At 46.7% G+C, this 21,015-nt stretch overlaps 1 protein-coding gene across 1 annotated transcript in view; it reads left to right on the top strand.

The window, feature by feature from the left end:
* The window catches only part of DMAP1 (DNA methyltransferase 1 associated protein 1), a 33,409-nt gene extending 12,632 nt beyond the window's left edge, over nucleotides 1-20,777 (top strand). The window contains exons 7-10 of the mRNA XM_010285179.1: nucleotides 1,310-1,381; nucleotides 13,891-13,963; nucleotides 15,396-15,679; nucleotides 20,769-20,777. Of these exons, the coding sequence (XP_010283481.1) occupies nucleotides 1,310-1,381; nucleotides 13,891-13,963; nucleotides 15,396-15,679; nucleotides 20,769-20,777 (438 nt within the window). The remainder of the gene's footprint in view (nucleotides 1-1,309; nucleotides 1,382-13,890; nucleotides 13,964-15,395; nucleotides 15,680-20,768) is intronic.
* The last annotated feature ends 238 nt before the right edge of the window (nucleotides 20,778-21,015 follow it).

Below are 21,015 nucleotides of genomic sequence, written 5' to 3'. Positions count from 1 at the left end.
GCCAGCCTTCATCTAAAGGAAGCAGAGAGGTTTTTGATTGCAGCCGCCTTTGTCTCTAATAATGCAAGCAGGGAAGCTACATCCTACCAAAGATCAAAGTGATCCCTACAAGTTCATGAGCGCCATTGGTAGTTAGAAAATACTCTTCCTGGGGTCTCTGTTTATTGGACCGAGCACAGATAACTGAAAAAAATCTTAATGCTTGGCCACGCGGAGTGGTTTGCAAGGAGCCATCTCAAGACCAAGACTTAGAGATAGCAGATAGAGATGTGAGAGTCATTGGCAGGGAACTTGAGGAATTGAGTCACTGTCCTTCAGCATCTTATGATCTTGGGGCAACCCTGGTTGTCTCAGCCCTGTCTGTAATGAACAAAGAGCAAGCTGCAGGGCCTCTCTGTAGAGAAATGTGGGAGCAGCAAGGCGAACACTGTCTCCAAAGAAATTAGATTTGAGGTGACTTACTTTTGGAAAAGTGTGATTGAGCATGCATTTTGCAGAGATTGTGGCTATTCTTAGACTGAATCATAAGTATCGCTGATCCATTCAAGGGACCCCAAACCATTCAGTGCACAGGGCCCTGCTGATAACCTGGTTTAATAATTTAAAAGTTTGCTTACCTTGTGCTTTGCTCAGCAGTACAGATTTTTATGGGATTGCATTTATTTTTTTTTCCATTTTGTTGAAATGCAACTAAATGGTCTACTGTCTAGCAGCAGCATTAGAAGTTTGCCGCCTTGTATTACTATGCTTAAAATGTGAAGTGGGGAAGAAAGAAAACTGTCTAATGAGTGGACAAATGGCAAAACGTGTATAAACAGCAGGCCGCCTTGGAGGGGTGCAGTCCTTACATCCTTGTTAGTGGGCTCATGTTTGTACAGATCAGAGGTTTCTTAGCTCATTCCTTAGAGGACTTGCAGTCAAAAGCCAAGATTTAGGGAAGTCCTGGGCTCTGTTGATCAGTGAAATTGGGCAAATATGCATATGTTAGTATAAGGAGTACCATTTCGGGTTAGGGTTTATGCTTGTGTGGATGGGTGTAAGGCTGTGTGCAGAGCAGTGAGTTTAAACCAACCAACCAAAAATGCTTGAGCTCTCAAAAGATACCTTGAACTGGAGTATTTTTCTCAGCGAATTTCTTGGGATTTTCCCACTGAATCCCATTGCTTGGGATTTTCCTCTTGCCTCAGCTCTGACATGTGGCTGTGGCAGGTGGTTCTCTGTCATAGGAAACAGTGTTTCCCCTTCACATAGTCTCTGTATGAAATCTTGTGTTTCCTCCATGAACACATCCTGTTTCGATCTCTTTCAGGCTGTTCCTGAGACTGCTGGCATCAAGTTTCCTGACTTCAAATCTGCAGGTGTCACGCTGCGAAGCCAGAGGGTAGGCTTTTGTCCTGGTCCCTTGGGACCTCTGTTAATGTCTTTCAGTCTGCTTGTCTGTCTCCTCATCTGTTCTCCTTTTATAGCTAAAGAAAAATCAAGTTCTTGCCTCTAAAATAAGAAAGGAATTCCATAAATGTGGAGACTCAGAAACCTGGAATACTGGCTCTGTGAAAGGCAGCTCATTGCCTTGCAGGGGCACCTGAACTTGCTGGTGTTGTACACAGAATCATTAAGGTTGGAAAAGACCTTTAAGATCATCAAGTCCAACCATCAGCCCAACACCACCATGCTCACTGAACCATGTTTGTTACTGGTGTGCCCACTCTGCTGTTAGACACATGTGACAGACCCAAATGGAGCTGTCTAGTCCAAACAGAGCTCACAGAGCACGTGTGTTAATAGGTGAGAGGTGCTTGTAAGAGCTGGATGTTCAGATTGTGTCTTAAAAAACCCACATAAATGCATACAAATTTTAGCCTTCCTATTTCCATTATCTTCAGAAGATATTTTGGGGAAGAGCCCCTTTGTTCATTCAGTTGCACAGACATCCCTGAGAAAAAACTTACTTGCTGTTTTATCAGCAAGACTTCACAGAATCACAGAATCATTAAGGTTGGAAAAGACCTTTAAGATCATCAAGTCCAACCATTAAACCAACACCACCATGCCCATTAAACCAACACCACCATGCCCACTAAACCATGTCCCAAAGTGCAACGTCTACACGTTTTTTGAATACTTCCAGTGATGGTGACTCCACCACTTCCCTGGGCAGCCTGTTCCAATGTTTGACCACTCTCTCAGTAAAGAAATTTTTCCTGATACCTAGTCTAAACCTCCCCTGATGCAACTTGAGGCCATCTCCTCTTGTTCTCGACACTTGACGTGTGTCTCTTAGTGGCAAGTTTTGGGGTAGCAAGTAAGTTAAACTTGCCTGGTCGACTGAATGTTTTCAGAGGGGTTTTGATAGCAAAATCCTGTTTGCCCAGTACAAGTGCGCTTTTTTTTTTTTTTTTTTTTTCCCCTAGCCAAATAAAATAACTTTAGTTGCTTTATTGTAGCAAAAGTGGAGAAGTAGGTTCCTTGCCTGGTACCCTCACTTGGCATAGTCATTTTTAGGTCAGTTTTAAAGGCTGTTTTATGGGATGTTCTTCTGTTGGCAGAATAGTTTCACATTTTGCTGGGAACACCCTGGGGCTGTTAGTAGAAATGCGTTTGGGATCATGCTGCTTCGATGTATGGGCGCATGTGCACGTTAGAGGCGATATACCTCAGCATGGTCATAGCTGGGGGACCCCTTTAGCATACAAGTACCACCATCTGCAGGCTACCTGTTTGAATGAGGGGCTACAGCCTTGAGGAAGTCACAAGCAGGTGACAGGCAAGACTGCAGTGCATGTGTTTGAGATTTATGGAGACGTGGCAGATGTGTTCTCCAGCACCAAGATAAATAGAGTAATTTATGGAGATTGATTTGGATTTTGAAAACTAGTAAGTGACGGTTGATATTGTCTATTTTTATCCCCTCTGAAAGAGAAGCTAAGCAATAACCTATCAGTGATAGAACCATTTGGCAAAGCCAGCAGCCTTTTTGTCTGCCAAACAGGCAATTCAAATCTTAGCCTTTGTGAAATGGGTGCTACATGCTTCTCCCTGTTCTCTTTAATGCTCACAAAATGCAGTGATAAGCTGATGCATGGCAGTCTGATGCAGCAACTTTCAGCCTGCAGTATCCAAGCTCCTGGGATGACCTAGAGCAACTTTCTATGCTCTGCTTGAAAATTTTAAGGAGATAAATGCTGTTATTAGAAGTACCAGTGGATTGTGAATTGAAAAAGATTGCAAATCACAGATCTAGTTGAAAAAACAACACTTTGTTGCTTGGAAATGTGAAACCTGCCTCCAACCCAGCAAAATGAATTAATTTGTGGCTTTTAGCCAGTCACCTGGCTTCCTTATTCAAGTCTTTCCTTTTTTTAAAATGGGAGCTAATAGACTCACTTGCTTCACAAATGAGTGATGGGGTGAATTAATTACATGAGGTCAGTACAGGCCTTTTGAACTGTAAGAGTTGCTGAAGTGCTAAGTGATATGGAGCTGACAATCCATGCTAATCCAAATTATTTCACTTGTGGAATTTATGTGGCAAACCCTCTACATACCAGTGGTATGGAATTGATAAGGATGGGAGCCGACTAGGACTACGTGAGGAATTGGGATGCTGTGCTGGAAACTCATACTCTGGCAACATCCAGCATAAGATGTTTTGCCTGACCCCGTTGGAAAATGATTTCTAAAGGCTTGTGACATCCTGCAGTAAGTTCTTTTGCCTGAGGACCTAAAGGTTTCCGCACCTAAAGGCTTCTATTGTCCTCCTTTATTTTGTACTTTGCTACCGTCATTTACGCCTTCATAGTTAGGTGAAGTTGGATTTTGCACTGATATTAGGGACTCAACCTCTGTCACGTCTGAAAAATGTACCATATCATCCCCAGGATAATAGCACTTACTCTTTGATTAGAGAGATTCTTTTTTTTTTCCCTGAGGATTTACAATTAGTCTGAGAACTTGAGTTAAAATTAATTTATAGAAATGAGTCCTTGAAGAAAAAGTTAACAATCGATATTCAACTTAATTTGTTCCCAGTATTTTTTATGACAATAGTCCTGGCTTTTCAAATTCCCCCTGTTGTTAAAGCTTACAAAATCTTATGCACAGGCTGAATTTGAAGACTTTTTTTTTTTTTTCCCCCTAGGATTACGGTCATTACGGTCACTTACGGCCATTATTCTTCATAGCTGAAAGTTTCTCCTTCAGCAGACGCTGAAGAGTAATCTTCTCCAGTGAGTTCGACAAGCTGTCTTCTATCACAGTGGCTTCAGTCTCCCATTGTTCTCCATGGGGCTGTGGCCACAGGCAAAGAAGGCCACAGCCCCTGTGCCCTTGCTCTGCATGGGATTTCCCCTCTGCCTCCTGACAGCACAGGCTGCAAGTTTCTCTAAGGCAGTAGGAAGCTGGGAATTATGAAAAGCTTCGTCTTAATTCAAGGCAGTGTATTGCCTTGGTGCCACTGAGAATGGGAGGCAGTAACAGATGTTTTGGAAGGGGGTAAGCCTTTCATGGGTTTCTTGAAAAGGAATTTTAGACCTTTGCCTTTGCTGTTAGTAAAACAGTGTTATGAAAATAACTCCAGAAATGCATTATTAATCTGAAGCATTACTTCTGGAAAACTTCCTGTTACACCAGGTCTGGTCAGCTGAAAGGGTGAACAGCCAAAGAGCCAGAGGAAATGAGAGATGGGTAGGGAATTTGTACGGGGAAAGGAGAGGAAGAGACTAAAGGGAAAGCGGGGAACTATGAGGAAGGAAAGCTTTGCTGAGGATCTGCCTGAAGGAAAGGAGAATGGGAGCTATTGAACTTGAATCTTTTCCAGGACCCAGACAAACCAACAATAACTGCATGTTTGTGATCTAGGCATCGTGTGTTTCTGTAGGGCACAGCTGAGTTTGTTTTGAATTCACCACAGTGTTTCTGTACTGTGTCATGTTTGTCTTTCTTTTAAGTTTAACCTTTGTCTTTTGACTTTATTGTGTTCAGAGCGCTTGACTTTGGCATACTTAACATCTCTTCAGTGTGTTTTAAGTTGCTCATCTTCTCTCACGGCCTTATCTGTGAATTTTAAGTTATGATTTTGTAAATGCTGTTGAATTGCTGCAGCAGTGCTTTTAAGAAGGAAGGTGATGGATGGAAAAGAGTGGATACTTGTCCCCACTCCTGCACGTTGAGGTGTAAGTCTGTGTCCTTGCTCTGTTGTCATTGGTTTGGAAACAAAGGAACTGGAAGAGAATTGATTGAGTGATGTCTCATCTGGAAACAAAACTGGGATGAAAAGGAGTTTGTGGAGATCTCAGTCTGCAGAAAGGACTGAGGGATGCTCCAGCCTAGTCATTCAAAACTGACCACCTCCCCGCAGAAAAGGCTTCCAGCCAGCAGCCTGACTCCATCTGCTAACTGGGATCTTGTAGGCAATTTACCAGTCGGGCGAGTTAAAATAGAAGTAAAGGAAGGAAAATTACAAGCACAGCTTTAGTATGCATTGATTCAAATATTCATACTCACTGGCTTTTAAATATTTACTAGCCTGCTGAGCATTTTTTTTAGCACTGATTAATGAGTAAGAATTTACTGTGGTTCTGGGGTGAATGTGTGTGTGTGTGAGTTTTCTCTTCAGTTTTTTTTTTTCTTGGAGTGAGAACTGAGTGCTTACTGCAGCTCCAAGGTGAATGATATTTCTAGAGGAAGATGGGGTTGTATGTATGTGTTTAGGCATGTTTATTCTCCATGTTTGATGTGACCCACAATTAAATGGCCAAGCACGCCACCTGTTTACTCTGCATCAGAGGCTGTTGGCTCTGTTCCTTCCCTGTCATTAATGCAAACCCAGACCTCATCGGCTGTGAACATGTGAAACATCTGTCTGTCCTCCTGTGATCAATACTGTCCCTTCAGAGGTTCAGCTTTGGAAGCAGTTCCATAAAATATCAGTTATTTTTATTTGGATTTGGTAAATTTAATTACTTGGAGCAATTAATTATTTATTTGTTTTGTATTGATTGCCCTCCAAGGCATCCTGGCATCAATCTGATGGAGATCAGCACACCCTTATTAGGTGGGAAAGTTTATGTTTCCAGATCTGAACATCCCATGGATTAGTTAGCTGAGATGTGCTTGTTGCTTCTGCTAGCAATTTTTCATTAGCAAAGTTGTATGTTTTGCACTCTACAAGAGAGTGGATGAGAGTAATTTCCATGGGGAGCCTGACAGAGGTGTGGAAGGAAAGCAGTAGTCTCATTTCTGTGAATAAAAGTTATGAACAAATGATGCAGGCTAGATCGAATTCATGTTGTGGCATTGCCATCTATTTGTTGTATTACATGCCCTTTAATTAGGGCCAAGAGAGTGCTGGTGCATTTCCTAATCAAACTCCTGCCTGTGGAGAATGAAATAAGATGAAAATATTGGAGTATTTATTTTTAAAGAGAAAGCAAAGGATACAAAATCTTGAATGAACTAGAGAAGGTGAATCCAATACTTCTCTTCCTCCATTCTCATTCTTAGCTAAACTGAAAGGCAGTTAATGTTAAATTGCTGAAAGAAAATGCATCCATTAGCTTTTTCATGGAGCTCTTTGGTGTGGGAGAGCATCTGGACCAGAGCCTTAGTAGGCTCGCGGGTATAAAGAGAGCACTCTGGGTACAGTAATGTGGGCTTTGGAAATAAGTTGTAGTTCAGGAAAGGACACTCTGTGTTGCTGCTTCTGTTGAATTGTCAGGCACCAAATAGTGTCTGTGCCGTACGAGGCCCTGGGGACCTTTGTCTGCCAGTCCTGGACTGATTTGAGAAGCTTTTACCACCTGTGTGTGCTTGTAGTGACACAGTCTTAGGTGTCATTCACCAGGTAATCTGATTGCATGTAACTTGTGCAGAGCACCATATAAATTACTTTTTTCTTTCATTAGCTTAACCAGTGTAATGAGTTGGAGTGTAAATAGTCGCTCTGTTTTTTTTGTATTTGTGTAAGTGTAGTTTCAGTTAAATTATTTAAGAGAAAGGCAACATCAATTCAAGACTAGATGCATGTTTTTCTACAGTTTCTTGGGTTTGTGTCTGATCTGGAAGTTTATGTTCTTGTACTCTGTGAAACTGTCCTCGGAGTTCTTCCTCCTGTGGCCTGTCCTAGGGCCCTCCCTGTGATGGTAGCACACTCTTCTGTGCTCTTGATTTGTTTCAGTCAGATGCAGCTCAGAGGCTGCAGCCATTTCCATTTCCTGCAGCCACCTCTACAGGTCTCAGCTTGGTTTCCGTGCATGTAGAAGCCAGGGGTAGAACTATCTGGGAATCTACAAATCTCCTAAAGCAAAATGTGTGTCACACTGGTAATGTGCTTTCAACATAAAACACCCTCCAGTAAAAATGTCCTGTGCAGTTCTTTCTTCTGCACCACATATTTTACTGTTTTTCTCTACACAAACACTTCCTGTAGTCCTTTTGCATTTGTTTACAGGCTTGCACTGTATTTAAAGCACAGCGTATTTAAGGGCAAGGAAATATCAAAATTGGTAAATGGCAGATAGTACTTTGATTGCCAGAAGATGACCATCTTCTAAATGGCAGGCAGTCCTGGCAAGGTGTGAATTATTCTTGTCTTCTCAGATGTCTCATTTCTTGTCACAACCTGTGTGTCAAACTGGAAGAAAGCTGACTCTTACTAAGATATCAGCCATCATTTGTGTGGATTCCAAGTAATTCTCATCTTAGGCCACTTGTGCTGGGTCAAAGCAATCGGTATCCCCTTCCTAGGGGGAAAAGGTTGGGAGAGTATAAAAACAGTGAGGACCTTGTTACCTGCACTGGTGAAAACCCACCATGCTGAGACACGGATGCTGTAGGACCTTTTGTTTCTTTAGGAAGTATCTCTTAGCTTTAGACCTTGAGTCGATGCTATAGATGCATAACAAGGCACTAATGTTTATAGGATCAGTGAGCTGCTACGTTGCCATATGCTTGAGTGTGCTGTGCTTCTCTGGGATCTTTTGGCCTCCCTCATCCTTGACAAAGCTTTTGCTAGGTATATTCCTCTAACAAGTAAAACTGGTTTAATTTACTAGGAGGATTCAAGTACAGAATTTATATTTTTGCACGATTGATTTGGGAATTTGTGAGGTATGTTTAACTTCAGTCTGAAAAAACCCTGAAATAACTATTTACATAAGTTAATATAGAAGTGTTTTCTTAAAAGATAGGCTTATTTAGCATTGAGCCTCGTTGATGGAGCAAATTGATGGTTATGTGCCATTCTAGAGTGATCGCTGTGTATTTAACGTGTTACCTAGCATAGTAGAGATGGCGTAGTGGTATGGCTATTTTTATCTGTCTGGCAGATCAGCAGGCACTGACCTAAGACATGGGGTCCACGGCTGTAAGCTGTGGCAGGGGAAAGCATGGATGTTCATTGAGGCAGAGAACACCTGTGCAATTTCAAACTTTTCTAACTTTTGCATATATCCATTGCAATTATCTATCTGCCTTTTGTTGTAGCACTTTAGTTCTAAGCAGTTAAGCACTTCAGATTTCCAGAAATGTGCACGTTTGTATCTGAAATTGAACTTCTCTGTCGGGGCTTTTTGAATTCCAGAGCTCTAAGCCTAAAGTACTTAATATGGTTCTTTCCTTCCTTGGGTCTTAGCACTGTGCAGAAATGGAGGCTGTCCGCTCCTGCAGAGTAGAGCCATGCAGCAGGGGAAAGGTTGACCTTCTTTCCCCATCTTAAACCAGAAAATGCAAAAAACATTATTCATCTGAAACTTTAGCACTCCTTCCCAGAAACGCACTAAGCAATTCAGTACTCTAAAGATATCCATGAAGAAAGTGCCTAATGAGAAAGTTTTCTTGCTGCTGAAATCCACGAAGAAGGTGGTTTTCAATGTCAGTGAGCTGTATTATAATGCTGAACAACAATGCTGGTGCCGGTGCATAAAACCACAGTTTATAGCTGTACCAACACAGGTCAGATGTGTGGAGTTTTTAGGATTAATGGTTTTAGGACAGTCATATTGTTTAGGGTTGGGGAAGGGTGAGTTTAAAGAAAAGGTTGTCTCAAAATTGAAGTAAAATGAAGTGCAGCATCAGGAAGGGTACATGTGAAATATCCAAATAACCATGGATTAATTTTAAAAACCTTGTATTTTGGTGAGAGACCAAACAAAAGGTTTCAGCACAAAAGTGGGATTTTTTTTTGGGGGGAAGTTGTGAGCACCAGAAATTGAGCATTTATGAGGAAAGAGGTAAATTGAGAGCAGGACACTTAAGATGACCGCATAGATATAATCACATATGGGACCTAGCTGAATCTGTCTATGTAGATCCTGCAGACTTCTCCCATTCCTAGTGCAGATCTCCACAACAGTCTCTACCTGCCAGGTGGTGATGCTCTAAGACGTAACAGGGGACTGTGTTGCAAGCTCTGCTATTACTTAAACTTCATTACTCTTCCAAAATATACTCAAATGCATTTCTGACTATGCTTAAAATTATTAGCATAAATCATGAAAACTGACTGGCCCACAAAAATAAATGAACCAAGTCTGTTTGGGGAGGCTTTATCTTCCATTATTTCTTACCATGTTTGTTCACTTAATGAATTTTGCCAATTAGCAATTAATTTGCAGTAGGTCTCCTAGTCATTAGTGTGAATTAGCAAGGTTTTGTCAGTGGAATGTCTCAAACATTAAATAAAAATCCTGTATCATTCAAAACCTCAAGGGTACTCCGTGGTGAGACCCTCTATAGAAATCGAACTGCTTGGGGCCACCCTCCCACCCCAGTCTCTCAACCCCTGCAGTGAATGTGTGGTGGATGCTCTGTTCATCTATTTAAGCTGCACGGCCCAAATCCCGAGCAGTGCCCTCCTCCTTCAGGGGACAGCAGACCGGGTCAGTACCGACGTCCTCTGTGCCTCTCAGGCCAAGTGCATGCCAGCAGAGGCTGTGTATCCCAGGATCAGACGAGGCTTCTCTCTGCATAGGTAGGCTACTGTGGCTTCATGGTGTTGATTCACACAATTTTCTGTAGCTCTTTATTTATTTTTCTCTTAGTACACGCAGTTCGTGTGTTTACTGCAGGTTGTTTATAGCAAGGACAAAGGATTGCAGTCTTTAAATCAAAAGCGACGTTGGTGTAATTGTAAGCACAGGCTGGTGTTGCAAAAAGGGCTGTAGGGAGAGGCTGTCAAAGGAGAAGAGCATCCCAAATATAGTAACCTCAAAAATCCTGGCTAATCAGTTTTCTGACTGGAGCAATCTGTTTCTGAGGTATTATTATTATATGGGGACTTTAAAGATAATAAATAACAATAATAGTCTAGTATAAGGAAGGAAAGAAAAGGGCAAATGCCATTCACCTCGGAAACTGTGGTTGCTTGCTGGAGTTCTCTGAAGAACATAATTTTCCTCAGCCCCTGTGGAGGATTCGATCCATGATAACACCGAGAACATCCCAGGAGCTGTGGTGTAAGCAATGAGATTGCGCTGAGTGGCGTTTTCATTAACGCAGAGGTACGGCCTGCAGAAACCACATATCCCAGTGCATACATCTTGAGGCAGAGGGCTGTTCTGTGGGCTGGGACCTGTGGTTCCTGCAGATTGTCTCTTTCCTCAGGAAAGAGAGCAGGTGATACACCACTTCCAGCACTGGTGCATTTCTGGGCATCTAGTTAAAAGACGAAAACAAAGAAGGCCTTGCTGAAGTAAGCTTGGGCTTATCAGAGCCGTATAGGGTATGAAGGCTTCTCTCCTGCAGCCAGGCAGCCCAGCTAACGGACCCTGGCTAACACATTATCAGCAGCATTTGAGTAATAGACTGCTCATTTAGTTTTAATACATTTTGCATAGAGAGCAATCAGCCTTCATCAGTCTCAGAGATGAATTGGCTTAGCCAGCTAAATTCTAAAGATATTAGTCCGACAGCAGCCACATAAATCATAACATTTTCTTAATGATGGTAAAATTAAAATATACTCTTGCTTTGAGAAACCAATGAAGCCTTCCTGTTTGCAGGCCAGATCCTCCTGCCTGAATTAAAAGGAAGCTTAATCGATGTGTTTTTAAACTAAACTCACAGCCCCACTCCTTCTGAGCATCTCTAGTGTTCCTTTCTTTGAAGTGAAATTAATTTGTCCTGCCTTTCCCTGCTCCATCCTCTAATCTTCAGGAGTGTCAGTGAAGACCTTGGCTTGGTATTCATCGACCAGACTCCTGTGGGACGTGAGCAAGACACACACAACATTACTGTTGAAGGCTTTGCCAGGTTAATCATTTGTGTTGCCAATAGTTCCTTGAGCTAGTGGAAGCCTCTCAGGAGAAAATCTTGTACTCTTCTAACCAACAAGACAAGGCCTCTTGTCTGTCCACCTAGCCTAGCCAAGTGTGAACTTTTCTTATTTTTTGTCCTGTGTTCCTGAAGTCCAGCATGCTTTTGCCAGCAGGTGTTTGACAGAAGGGAATCCTGCCTTTACCTAGAAAGACTGTGATGTCAATGTTAGGGGTAGGCTTGAAGATGGACTCTCAGGGCTCTGATAATCACACAAGTATTGTGTGTCCAGAGGTCTTCAATGAGGCGATGCTGGGCTCTGTTAACTCTTTGTCTCCTAGAAGTTAAGGCTAGCACAGCCTGACTAGGTCAGCCCATGCATCTTCCCAGGATGAGACAGCTGGGTGCCTTGCTCATCTTAAATATTGTGTGTGATTCCTCACGGGGCAGAACAGTTCCCTGGACCAAGACCTCTTGCTCTCAGGAGTGTCTTCCCAATGTTCCAGGCTAACCATTCTGTCTCCTGCTAAGCTGTGCTAAGTGACCTTTCCTTCCGTGGCATGCCTCTGCTAGCTTTATAGCATCCAGCAAATAAACAGAACAGTCTCCTGTCCCAGTGCTGCGTGCTGCCTTGTCTTAGGGCTCTCCCCATGCCTGCTGCCTTTCAGCAGAGCCTGTGCAGGTAGTCTGTGCTGCGGAGCTCCTGGGAAAGCCTATTTTAGTAAGGTTCTACTCAAGTTAAGACTAGATCAAAGACTTGAATGATATCCAAATACCTGATACTTTTGGCAGCCTTTCGTCTGCTAAAACAATCATCTTGTGGTCAAGCTTAAAGATTCAGTCTTTGAAATTCACTGCTATGCAGAAACCCCAGCTCTGAGCCAGAGACATCAGTGTTAAAAGGACAGAGGTGTCCTCTAGTGCCTACCAGTGCTGGCTTTTTGCACGAGAGCAGGTTTTCCGCTTTCCCTAGTGCTCCTTTTGGATCCCCTGGATCAGGTTGGTTTCCTAGAAATCTTTTCCTGATAGTCTTCGTGATACTTTGCTGGAGTCTTAACTGTGGTCCTAATACCTAGCAAAAAGAATATGTGCTTCTTAGTGTATACTGTGACAGGCCCATTCCCCTGGGGTGCTCTGTGGCATCTGTGCTCTGGCTTCTTGGTTGAAATGATGTGGTGGAGAAGGTGGGTTTTCCCAGCAGGTCCTGCACTGGGGTTGAGGAGCTCCTGATGGGATGTGTTCAGCCATAGCTGAGTTAAGGTTGGTGCTTTTACCATTTGGATATGTACATGCAGTGCTTTTGCCTTCAAAGGAATTAAGAAGTTCCAGATGGTGTCTCTTGTTGTCATTTTTGTGTTAGGGCAGTGAACACTGTGGAAAAGATGGGCCTATTGGGAGGCTCACATTGGGCTGTCTGTTTTGGGGAACTTCAGCCTGTGGCTTATGGGAAGTAAGGTGACCACAGGACCCTTTGAGCTCACCTCAGGGCCAGTTTTAAGGTGAAGTAAAGAATGGGTCTTCCTTCAGGTCATTCCCAGCTCAGTGTTGCAGTCTCCTGGTTGGTTTGGCCAAGGTTGGGGCCACTGATCAGTAAGTGGTGTGCAGGATGGCTGCAGGATGCTCTCACTGCTTGGCTATTCAATAGCCTGCGGGGCAGCTTGGGCTGGAAGGCTCATCATGGTAGCATTCCCAGGTGGAGGTGTGGGCTCACCTTCCCAGGGTTGGACATGGAGGGACAGACTACAACTCTGTGCACTAAGGTGTTTGACACTGTGGTGTTGGGAATCATTTCTCTCCTGGTCTGTCTTCTAGCATTGCTGAGGAAAGAAAGTGTTTATATTCATTCTTGGATATATCCGCAGGGCTTGGAAACCTGTTCCCTTTGCCATATTGTGCCAGCTGCGTTTGTGCTGCTTGTAATCTAATAAATGCTTGGTCTGAGCAGCTAGCACTCCTGCTAGAGCCCAAATGAATGCAGAGGAAGGACCCTGCTAAGTGTATGCATTCTTCCTCTCCTGGCCAGCTCTGGTTCCCTTTCATAGCTCACATCTGATGCTTCCTCTCTCACCTAGCCCCTTAGCTCCGATGTAAATGTGTGTTCACACTTCTGCCAGTCAAGTAACTGTGCTCTCTCTGTCTCTCCCCTTTGTTATAAAGCCTGCTCTGTAAATGAATCCCACAGGTCTGGGGCTCAGCAGGTAAAAGGAGAAGTGAGTCTGTTAGCGCATGAGTCTAATCAGGCTGGCTAAAGCGAATAAAGTAGGGCAGCATTGCACATTAGCTGCTGTGTAAATGAGCCCTTTGATGGGCTGGGCACTGCGGGAGAGGGTTTGAAGCCAAGAAGAACTTTTGTTGTTAATTCAGTGACACATGGAAACTGTAAAACAGCGTGTCTTGCACACACACGAGAGAGAAAATAAAAGCCCTCACGACCGGGCTTTTCAATACCTGCCCTCGGACCTAGTCTGAAAACTTTCAGCCCCTGTCTCCCTCTCTTACCACTTGATTTTTCCTTTCTCTCCCTTTCTTTTTTTGTTCCCCCTGCACTATAAAAAGAAAAGCTCTCTTGCCTTTTGAACTAGACGGCTGTGAGTGAGGGCTATCTCTGAGCTGTGTGGCTCTGTTACCTTTGTGTTCCAGATGAAACTGCCAAGCTCGGTGGGACAGAAGAAGATTAAAGCCCTGGAGCAGATGCTGATGGAACTCGGAGTAGGTGAGTAAAGGGGGCACGCGAGAGAGAGAGAGAGACACACAGAGCTAGCCTTTGTTCTCGAGATGGGCTATTTTTTCCCCTAGTAATACAGCCAGTTTCTTGAATAACAGTATGTGAATGGTTTTTAAAATATTTTATGTGTTTAAAAAAAAAAAAAGAGAGGGTAAAAGCCAGAACAAGATGCACAGGGTTTTTTTTTTTTTTTTTCCTCCCGGTAGAAAAATCTTTTAGAAGAGCCTTGTTTCTCTCTTGTTTGGGCCTTTTTAACCATCAAGAGAGGCAGCACAGTGTTAGGAAGGCAAATCCCAGCCTTGCCGGGAGAGGTACTTCTAAGTGTGTTAGTGACCACGGCACACGCATTGTTCAGGGCTGCCCTGTCTTGCTTTCAAGCTTCGTTTCCTCTTAATTTACTGCTCACGGTGGCAAGTCCAAAATGCGTCTGGGACTGTTCATCCCCCCTTTATAGGTTGCATGCTGTGTAAAAATCTGGAGCATCTCTGCTGAAAGGCGAGTAAACACACATCCCTCGCTCTTGAACTCCAGTGTCTTAGCAGCAGAAAGAAGAGTTCACTTAACATCTACAATACCCGCTCGGAGCTAGAGGGGAAGAAGTGCAGCCCATGGCTAGCTGCTGCCCTCTGTGCAGTGGGTACAGTTTGCGGCTACTACATGTCCCAGCATGCAGTGCCCCTTGATTAGACACCTGATGATCCCTTCACCCCCCCCACTGTGGCTGGGGGGATTTTGAAAGAAAAAAAGGGGGAAGAAAAAAAAAAAAAAAGACTTACTGGTGATTTACAAGAGATTACAGAGCCTGCTCCCAGCACTGACTTCTGTTAACTCTTGTTAGTTTTTTGGGCCGACTGGTTTATGGCTTGGTATGTTGTCTCAGAGACTGCATGTAGTTCTGAAGGCCTCCTGTGGCTGGTGAAAGCAGCTCAGCCAGGGTGGTTTCTCCTTCCTGCTTTAAAACTAAGGGAGTTATCGTTTTTGCTTGCTAGGGAAGCCTTGGGAAAGGATGAGAGTGCTTCTTAGAGCTCACTTTCCATGAGGGTAAGGGGGGGTTCCTGCTTATCCACTCCTGCTCTACAAAAACATACATATCGTGCTCTCAGGACTGAGCTCCCTTCATAGGACCTGGGTGGGTAGCAAGGTTCAGTTGTCTGGTCTAAACTGCATCTTCCATCATCCTTCACTTGCTGAGTCCTGGACTGTGCAGGTTCACCCTTAGTCCTTGGCCAGAGCCAAAGGACAACCTGCAAATTCAGGTCTCTGACCCTCAGGGATGCTGGTTGCTAATGAACCATTTGATGGGAGTGAGACTCCTGGCATACCTTTGTGGGAGTGAAGTGGGCAGCCAGGATCTGTTTAGGGATCCTCTCTTGTAGGGTTGCAGGTTTGGGTGTTTAACAGATACCCTTTTTCTCCCTAGATCTCAACCCTATGCCCACAGAGGAGATCGTGCAGATGTTCAATGAGCTGCGGAGTGACCTAGTGCTGCTGTATGAGCTGAAGCAAGCCTTTGCCAACTGCGAATATGAACTGCAGATGTTACGGCACCGCTATGAGGCCCTGGCCAAAGCTGGTAGTATTGGCCCCCTCAGTGCAGAAGGCGCCCATCCAGATGGCCAGGCAGTGCTCGGCATCGAGGAGGGCAAGGGAGATGCCAAGGACCAGATCATTGATGTAGTAGGAGCACCACTGACCCCCAACTCGGTGAGAAGGAAGGTTGCGGGGGCAGAACAGGGAGCACTCAGGTCTCCGACGCAGATGCCCTGACAATCTCTGGGAATGCTGCCCTGCTGTCCCTCCAGGCGTGCGTGTCCAAGGGAGCATGGCACGCCTGTTCCCCCCCAAGTCCCAGTGCTGCTCTCTGGGCTTGTCTCCTGTGCTGGACAGTGTTCTTGGTGCTACAGGTGGGGTCAGCAGGGCTTTCTACATCCTGCATGCAGGCAGATGGCTTGACGTGGGTGCCACCGTGGACCAAAGCAGCAAGGCTTTGGGTGACGAGAGCTTGCACTAAGGCAGCAACAGTGATACCAGTACAGCTGCAGGCCTGAGGCATTTTCCTTCTAGACACAGCCCCGTAAGGGTTGCCCAGCAGAGGGAGGCGAGTGGGGAAAGCAGTCTTGAGATGATGAGCCATGACCTGCCCAAGTCCCTGGAGTCAAGCAGTAGCCCTCCCTGGAGCAGGAGCCTTGGGAAGGAGAGAGGTGTTTGAAGTTCGAACAAAGGGATGTTTTTAATACCCCACTTCCTGTGCCGAGAAGGGCAAGCCAGACCTAGGGATTCTGACACTGCGAGCCCTGTGACAGTGTCCTGTGCGTGTACATCTGCAGGATGCAAATCACAAGCCCTCTCCTCCCTGCCTCTATGAGGGCAGGCTGCCCAATCCCTCACCTCTGCCTCAGGGCCAAGGGTATGCCTGGGGATCAGGTGAGGTTGCTTTCCCCTCTGTGCAGTCCCCTGGCACAGCTGAGCTGAACTGCTTAATAGAAGCTGCCTGTCTCCACACAGTGGCATCCCCGACGCCTCAGACATACTGCCCCCGGTAGTGGCACAGACCTTTGCTTTCTAAAATGTGTAATGTATTGCAGGATATTGAGAACACCTTTTCTGTCAATGGCGGAGGCGACACGTTAATTTGGACTTGAGTAATGTCCTACTTGATTGTGACAATATGGAGTCGTAAGGAAACGTTCCATTGAGACAGGTTCATGTTTGCAAAGGAGTTTCCTGAATTTTTTTTTCCCCCCTGCTGCATTCAATCTGAAATCTCACCCCTCCCTGTGGTCCTGAGTGTCCTGGTTTGCAAACTTTTTGGGCTGATTCACAACACACTTGCTCTCCCTTGAGACTTTGCTTGTGGGGAAGGTGGGAGAGGTGGTGGTGGTGGTGGTAGCGGCCATAGCTGCTGGAGCCCCTGTGTGTGTTTCTGACAAAGTTGTTCCTCAGTGCCACCTCCTGGAACTGGAAACAAAGGGGTGGGCCCAGGCAGCACAGAGAGGGTTAAACTGACCTGGTCTCTGACATATTTGAAAGAAATATAATCAAGTTAATTCACTGCAAGGCAAATTCAGTACCTAAAGGGCCCCCATGTTAAATACAGCACTGACCTTTACCGGCTGATTACACAAAGACGACACAATTAGATTAGTCCAAGACAAAAGGTCAAGCACATTCACACTGTGACCATTTTATGCTACCTTTTGAGGGGGGAAAAATTACATCCCAGCTGGAGGGGTATCTTGGAGAGGAGGGGAATGGGGCTGCTGTACCATGTTCTGCCTGGCTCAGGTATGTTTGGAGAGCCAGGCAGGGCCTGGCATTGTGCTTGCCCTGAGCCTTTCCTGCTGTTCTGGGTCCTGAGGTGGTGCGAGAGACCTGTGGCCCACAACCAGCTTTTCCAGGGATGGGCCGAGCTGAGTGGAAGCTGTGCGTTGGTGATGCTCCTGGCCCTGCCCAGAGCTGGCAGGAGCAGCCCCAGTGCCTCTTGCTCAGCCTCATGGCTAAAATTGGCCTCTGGAAGATTGGCCTCAGATGTGGGGTCAGCTCTGAGAAGTGGCGTGGCTGGGGCAGTTGATGGCTGTTTGGCTGGTGGGTGCATGCATGTGTCCCCACCCTGCACAGTGATAACCCTGACATGTCCCAGGCCCTGATGTGATGGGGACAGCGTGGGGGGCAGTGGGCCCAGGACACGGCGCTGAGAAGGCAGCCTCCCCCTGCAAGCACTGTGCTTTTCCCCCACCCTGGGGTTCTTGCAGCAGGGGTAGCAATTTTGGTAGTGCAAACAAGCAAGCTCTCTGTAGAGCAAGTGGTGTGCTGGGGTGTATCCAGCCCGTCCACTGGACAGCATGAGGCATGCAAAGCGCAGCGGTGCTTTGTAGTAGCCTTTCCCTCCCTTGCTTCTTGGGTGCTTGTGGGTGACACCTTGCCCTTCCCCTTGCTGAGGCTGCTTCAGCTGTTTAACCTCACCACGACAGCCTTGAACTCCCAAGTTCAAGTGTATGCTTTGCCACTGAGCTGCTGGGGCCCTCAGGGGGAATCATTTAATCTCCCTGCTTCAAATTCCTCTGAGTTGGAGAATCCCTTTGTGCTGTCTAGCACTGCCTGTCCATGGCACTCCACAGGTTGGATTAAGTATGGATTAGTTCAGCCTCCAAACCAGCTGCTCCCCTGAAGGATATCTTGCTCCAGATGTTGGAGGGAGTGAGTGGCAAAGCCAGGAATAGGGCTAGGAGTCCTGACTCCCCAGTTGTGCCTGGCATGGCTGGATTCCTTTACAGGGATTGGCATGAATGGGCAAAGGCAGAGCAGGGTTCTGAGATACTGATTGTGGCAATGGCAGGCTGCCCCCAGCCCCCTTGGACAGTAGTGGGGCCTGGGGACATCTCAGCAGGGTGTTTTATCCCGTTAGGAGCAGTGTCTGCCTGTCTCGGCAGCGGGAGGCCTGGCACTGTTCTGCCTTGCTGCGTCCACCACACCCCTCCTACCCTGGCTGCCCATCCACCCTCTGCTAGGGGCTGTGCCCCTCGCTGACCACTAATGCCAAGCTGGGATCCCCCCAGTGCTGTCTGCCGCTGACCCCGGTAGGGACTTTGCTCGGGGCCTTCGGGAGGTGAAAGGTGAGCCGAACTCAGAACAAATTAGTTCCGAGCAGAAGTTCAGCCAGTTACTCCAGATTGGATCCTTTGATTTCTGCAACTCAGACTCCACTCAGTGATCTGTAATGAGTGACTCTCAGAAATCCTCACATTGCAGCACTTTGTTCCTGAGCTCACAAGTCAGCCCATTAATGGGTAAAGGAAAGGACCCTGAGTCTAAGAAGTCTCGGGTTCAGAGTCAGAATTATTTGACTTTTAAGCTTCCTTTATCTGAACTCCTGCTGACTTCTTGTTTTCTGAGCCTGTTTGAAAGCTAGAAGTTACATTGTTAAGATCAAACATTCTCTCTTTCCAGATGGAGTTACAATATCTGTCTTTTATATATATATATATGTTTTTTAATATATATAGTGTATATATACCAGGGTGTACAGATATTCCTCTCTTTTTTTAATCGTTCTTTCCATTAAAAGAAACTAGACTTGTAGGCTCTTGTAAATTATAATGTAAAACATTTTTTTTAACCAGACAGTTCCCCATTTTGCCCAAGGCAACTGGAATAGCTGTGCCACAGAAGGCAATAGGAAGGTGATTAATATGAATTTGTGACATATTTGAAAGATGGGTCTTTTGCCATATAAAGATTATCAAACACATGTGCTCTTCCCCATTAATTCCACAGCTCTCCCAGGAAAGCCACAAAGCCCAGCTCCTTTGTTTCCAGGGTGGGTTTTTGTTTTTTTAAATGTACCTTTCGGTCCCCTTGATTACCATGTATTTGATTTTTATAGGGCATCTGTTCACACTGCTGTGTGGGTTCTCTGGCCCTTTTATTTCCCTGTTAATCAGATCCCTCAAAGGCAGACGTGCCAGGGCCTCTGACGAAATCCGTGTGTGTGTTGTATTTAACTTTTAGCCGTGCAAATTCCATGCTCTGTTTGCTGTCTGCCCAGTGCCCAGTGGGGACTGGGGGCTGCCTTCCCACTGGGGGAGGCAGCAGGGCCTCCCACCACGCATGTTGCCGCCAGGAGCACATGCGTATGGGACTGGCAGGGTTGGAGGAGTGGGGCTGGACAGACCTGACTCGTTTCGGAGAGCATGTCAGTGCTGTCTTGTCCATCCCCTAGGTGCTTGCCGGCTGGGGCAGTGGCTCTGCAGGCCTTTGGGGATGGGGGATGCCTGCAGGGCTGGGCACAGTGGGGACCTCACAGCAGTCACCATGCACTGTGCACGCCCTGCAGTGCCAATCTCCGCTGCTGCCTGCCTTGCGCTGCGCAAAGCGGACCTGATCTCACGCTGTGCAGCTGGGCCCCCAGGGGTCTGGCACCATGTGTCCCTACGGCACCCAGTGCATGGGGCACCTGGCAGCTCCGGTATGCCTTGGGCACCCTGCGCACAGAGCCCGGCTTTGGGTGCTGCACCTGCCACGCTCTTGGTCAGGGCATCTGTGCAGCGCCTGGCACGGAGTTGCACTGAGTGCAGCGGTATGGCTAGGGTCACGTTCCCCCTTTGGTGCAAATGGCCCCATCTTTCCTGTGGCCAGGTTCAGCCCTGAACTCTTGTCTGTGAAGGGTGAGGCTCACCAAAGCCAGCCGGTCTCCCTGAGATGTATTGGTGCGCACTGCCCAGAAAAGAGGTGGGTGTTTTGAGGAGCCGTGGTTCTCTGTCAGCCTTCTGCTCCACTCTGGACCACTTCATGGCTGCTCTGGATGGTGGAGGAGCATTTCCAGGCTCTGCCCTGTCCTGCGCCGAGCAACCCCAGTGCAGCTGGCTATAGCGCGGAGCTGCTCTGCCGCTCTCTCAAGTCCCTGCTCCTTAGGGCTTGTTGCATGCCAGTTTGTTTGGTCGAGGCTCCTGGGCCCACTGGGTTGTTGCAGAGCTCAGCCCCTTTCTCTGCATCACTCCTGGGCCCTGCACTGCAAAGATGATCATCGCAAAACCCTGTCCGTGTCAGGGAGGTGACATCCCCTGGCAAGGGTGCCACCCCAGCCCCTCGTCACTGCTGGCTGAGCTCTGTCCTTCTGTACCTGGCTCTGCCTTCGGCTGAGCAGGTAGCAGGTGGTCCATTGGGCACTGCCAGGTGTGATGCCGGAGCCCTGTGGCCGGCTCTGGGACAGGCGGGTGTGTTTTCCGTGTGACCTGAGCGCTCCCACCCGCTGACCCTGGTTTTTCTTTTGTTTCCCATCTCCCTCTTGGAGCAGAGGAAGTGAAGGGAGTCAGCCTTCAGCTCCTCCTCCATCAAGAAGGTGAAGAGGCCGCAAGGCCCCCACGCTGGGCGAGGAGGAGGTGTGGAGCTGTGTGCAGGGTCAGTGTCGTCCTGTACTGGAGCCCCCAGGGACAGCTGGTTGCCTGCAGTGATGAGGCAGGACAGGGGCCTTGCTGGGCCAAATGCACCAGCGCTCCAGGGAACAGCGGGAGCCATCCCCTGCCCAGCGCCGCGGCCCCAGC

Source organism: Phaethon lepturus, unplaced genomic scaffold, assembly GCF_000687285.1.
Source record: "Phaethon lepturus isolate BGI_N335 unplaced genomic scaffold, ASM68728v1 scaffold44104, whole genome shotgun sequence".
NCBI lineage: Eukaryota > Metazoa > Chordata > Aves > Phaethontiformes > Phaethontidae > Phaethon > Phaethon lepturus.
Note: the sequence above shows the minus strand (reverse complement) of the source record. Positions and strands in the feature narration are given on the sequence as shown.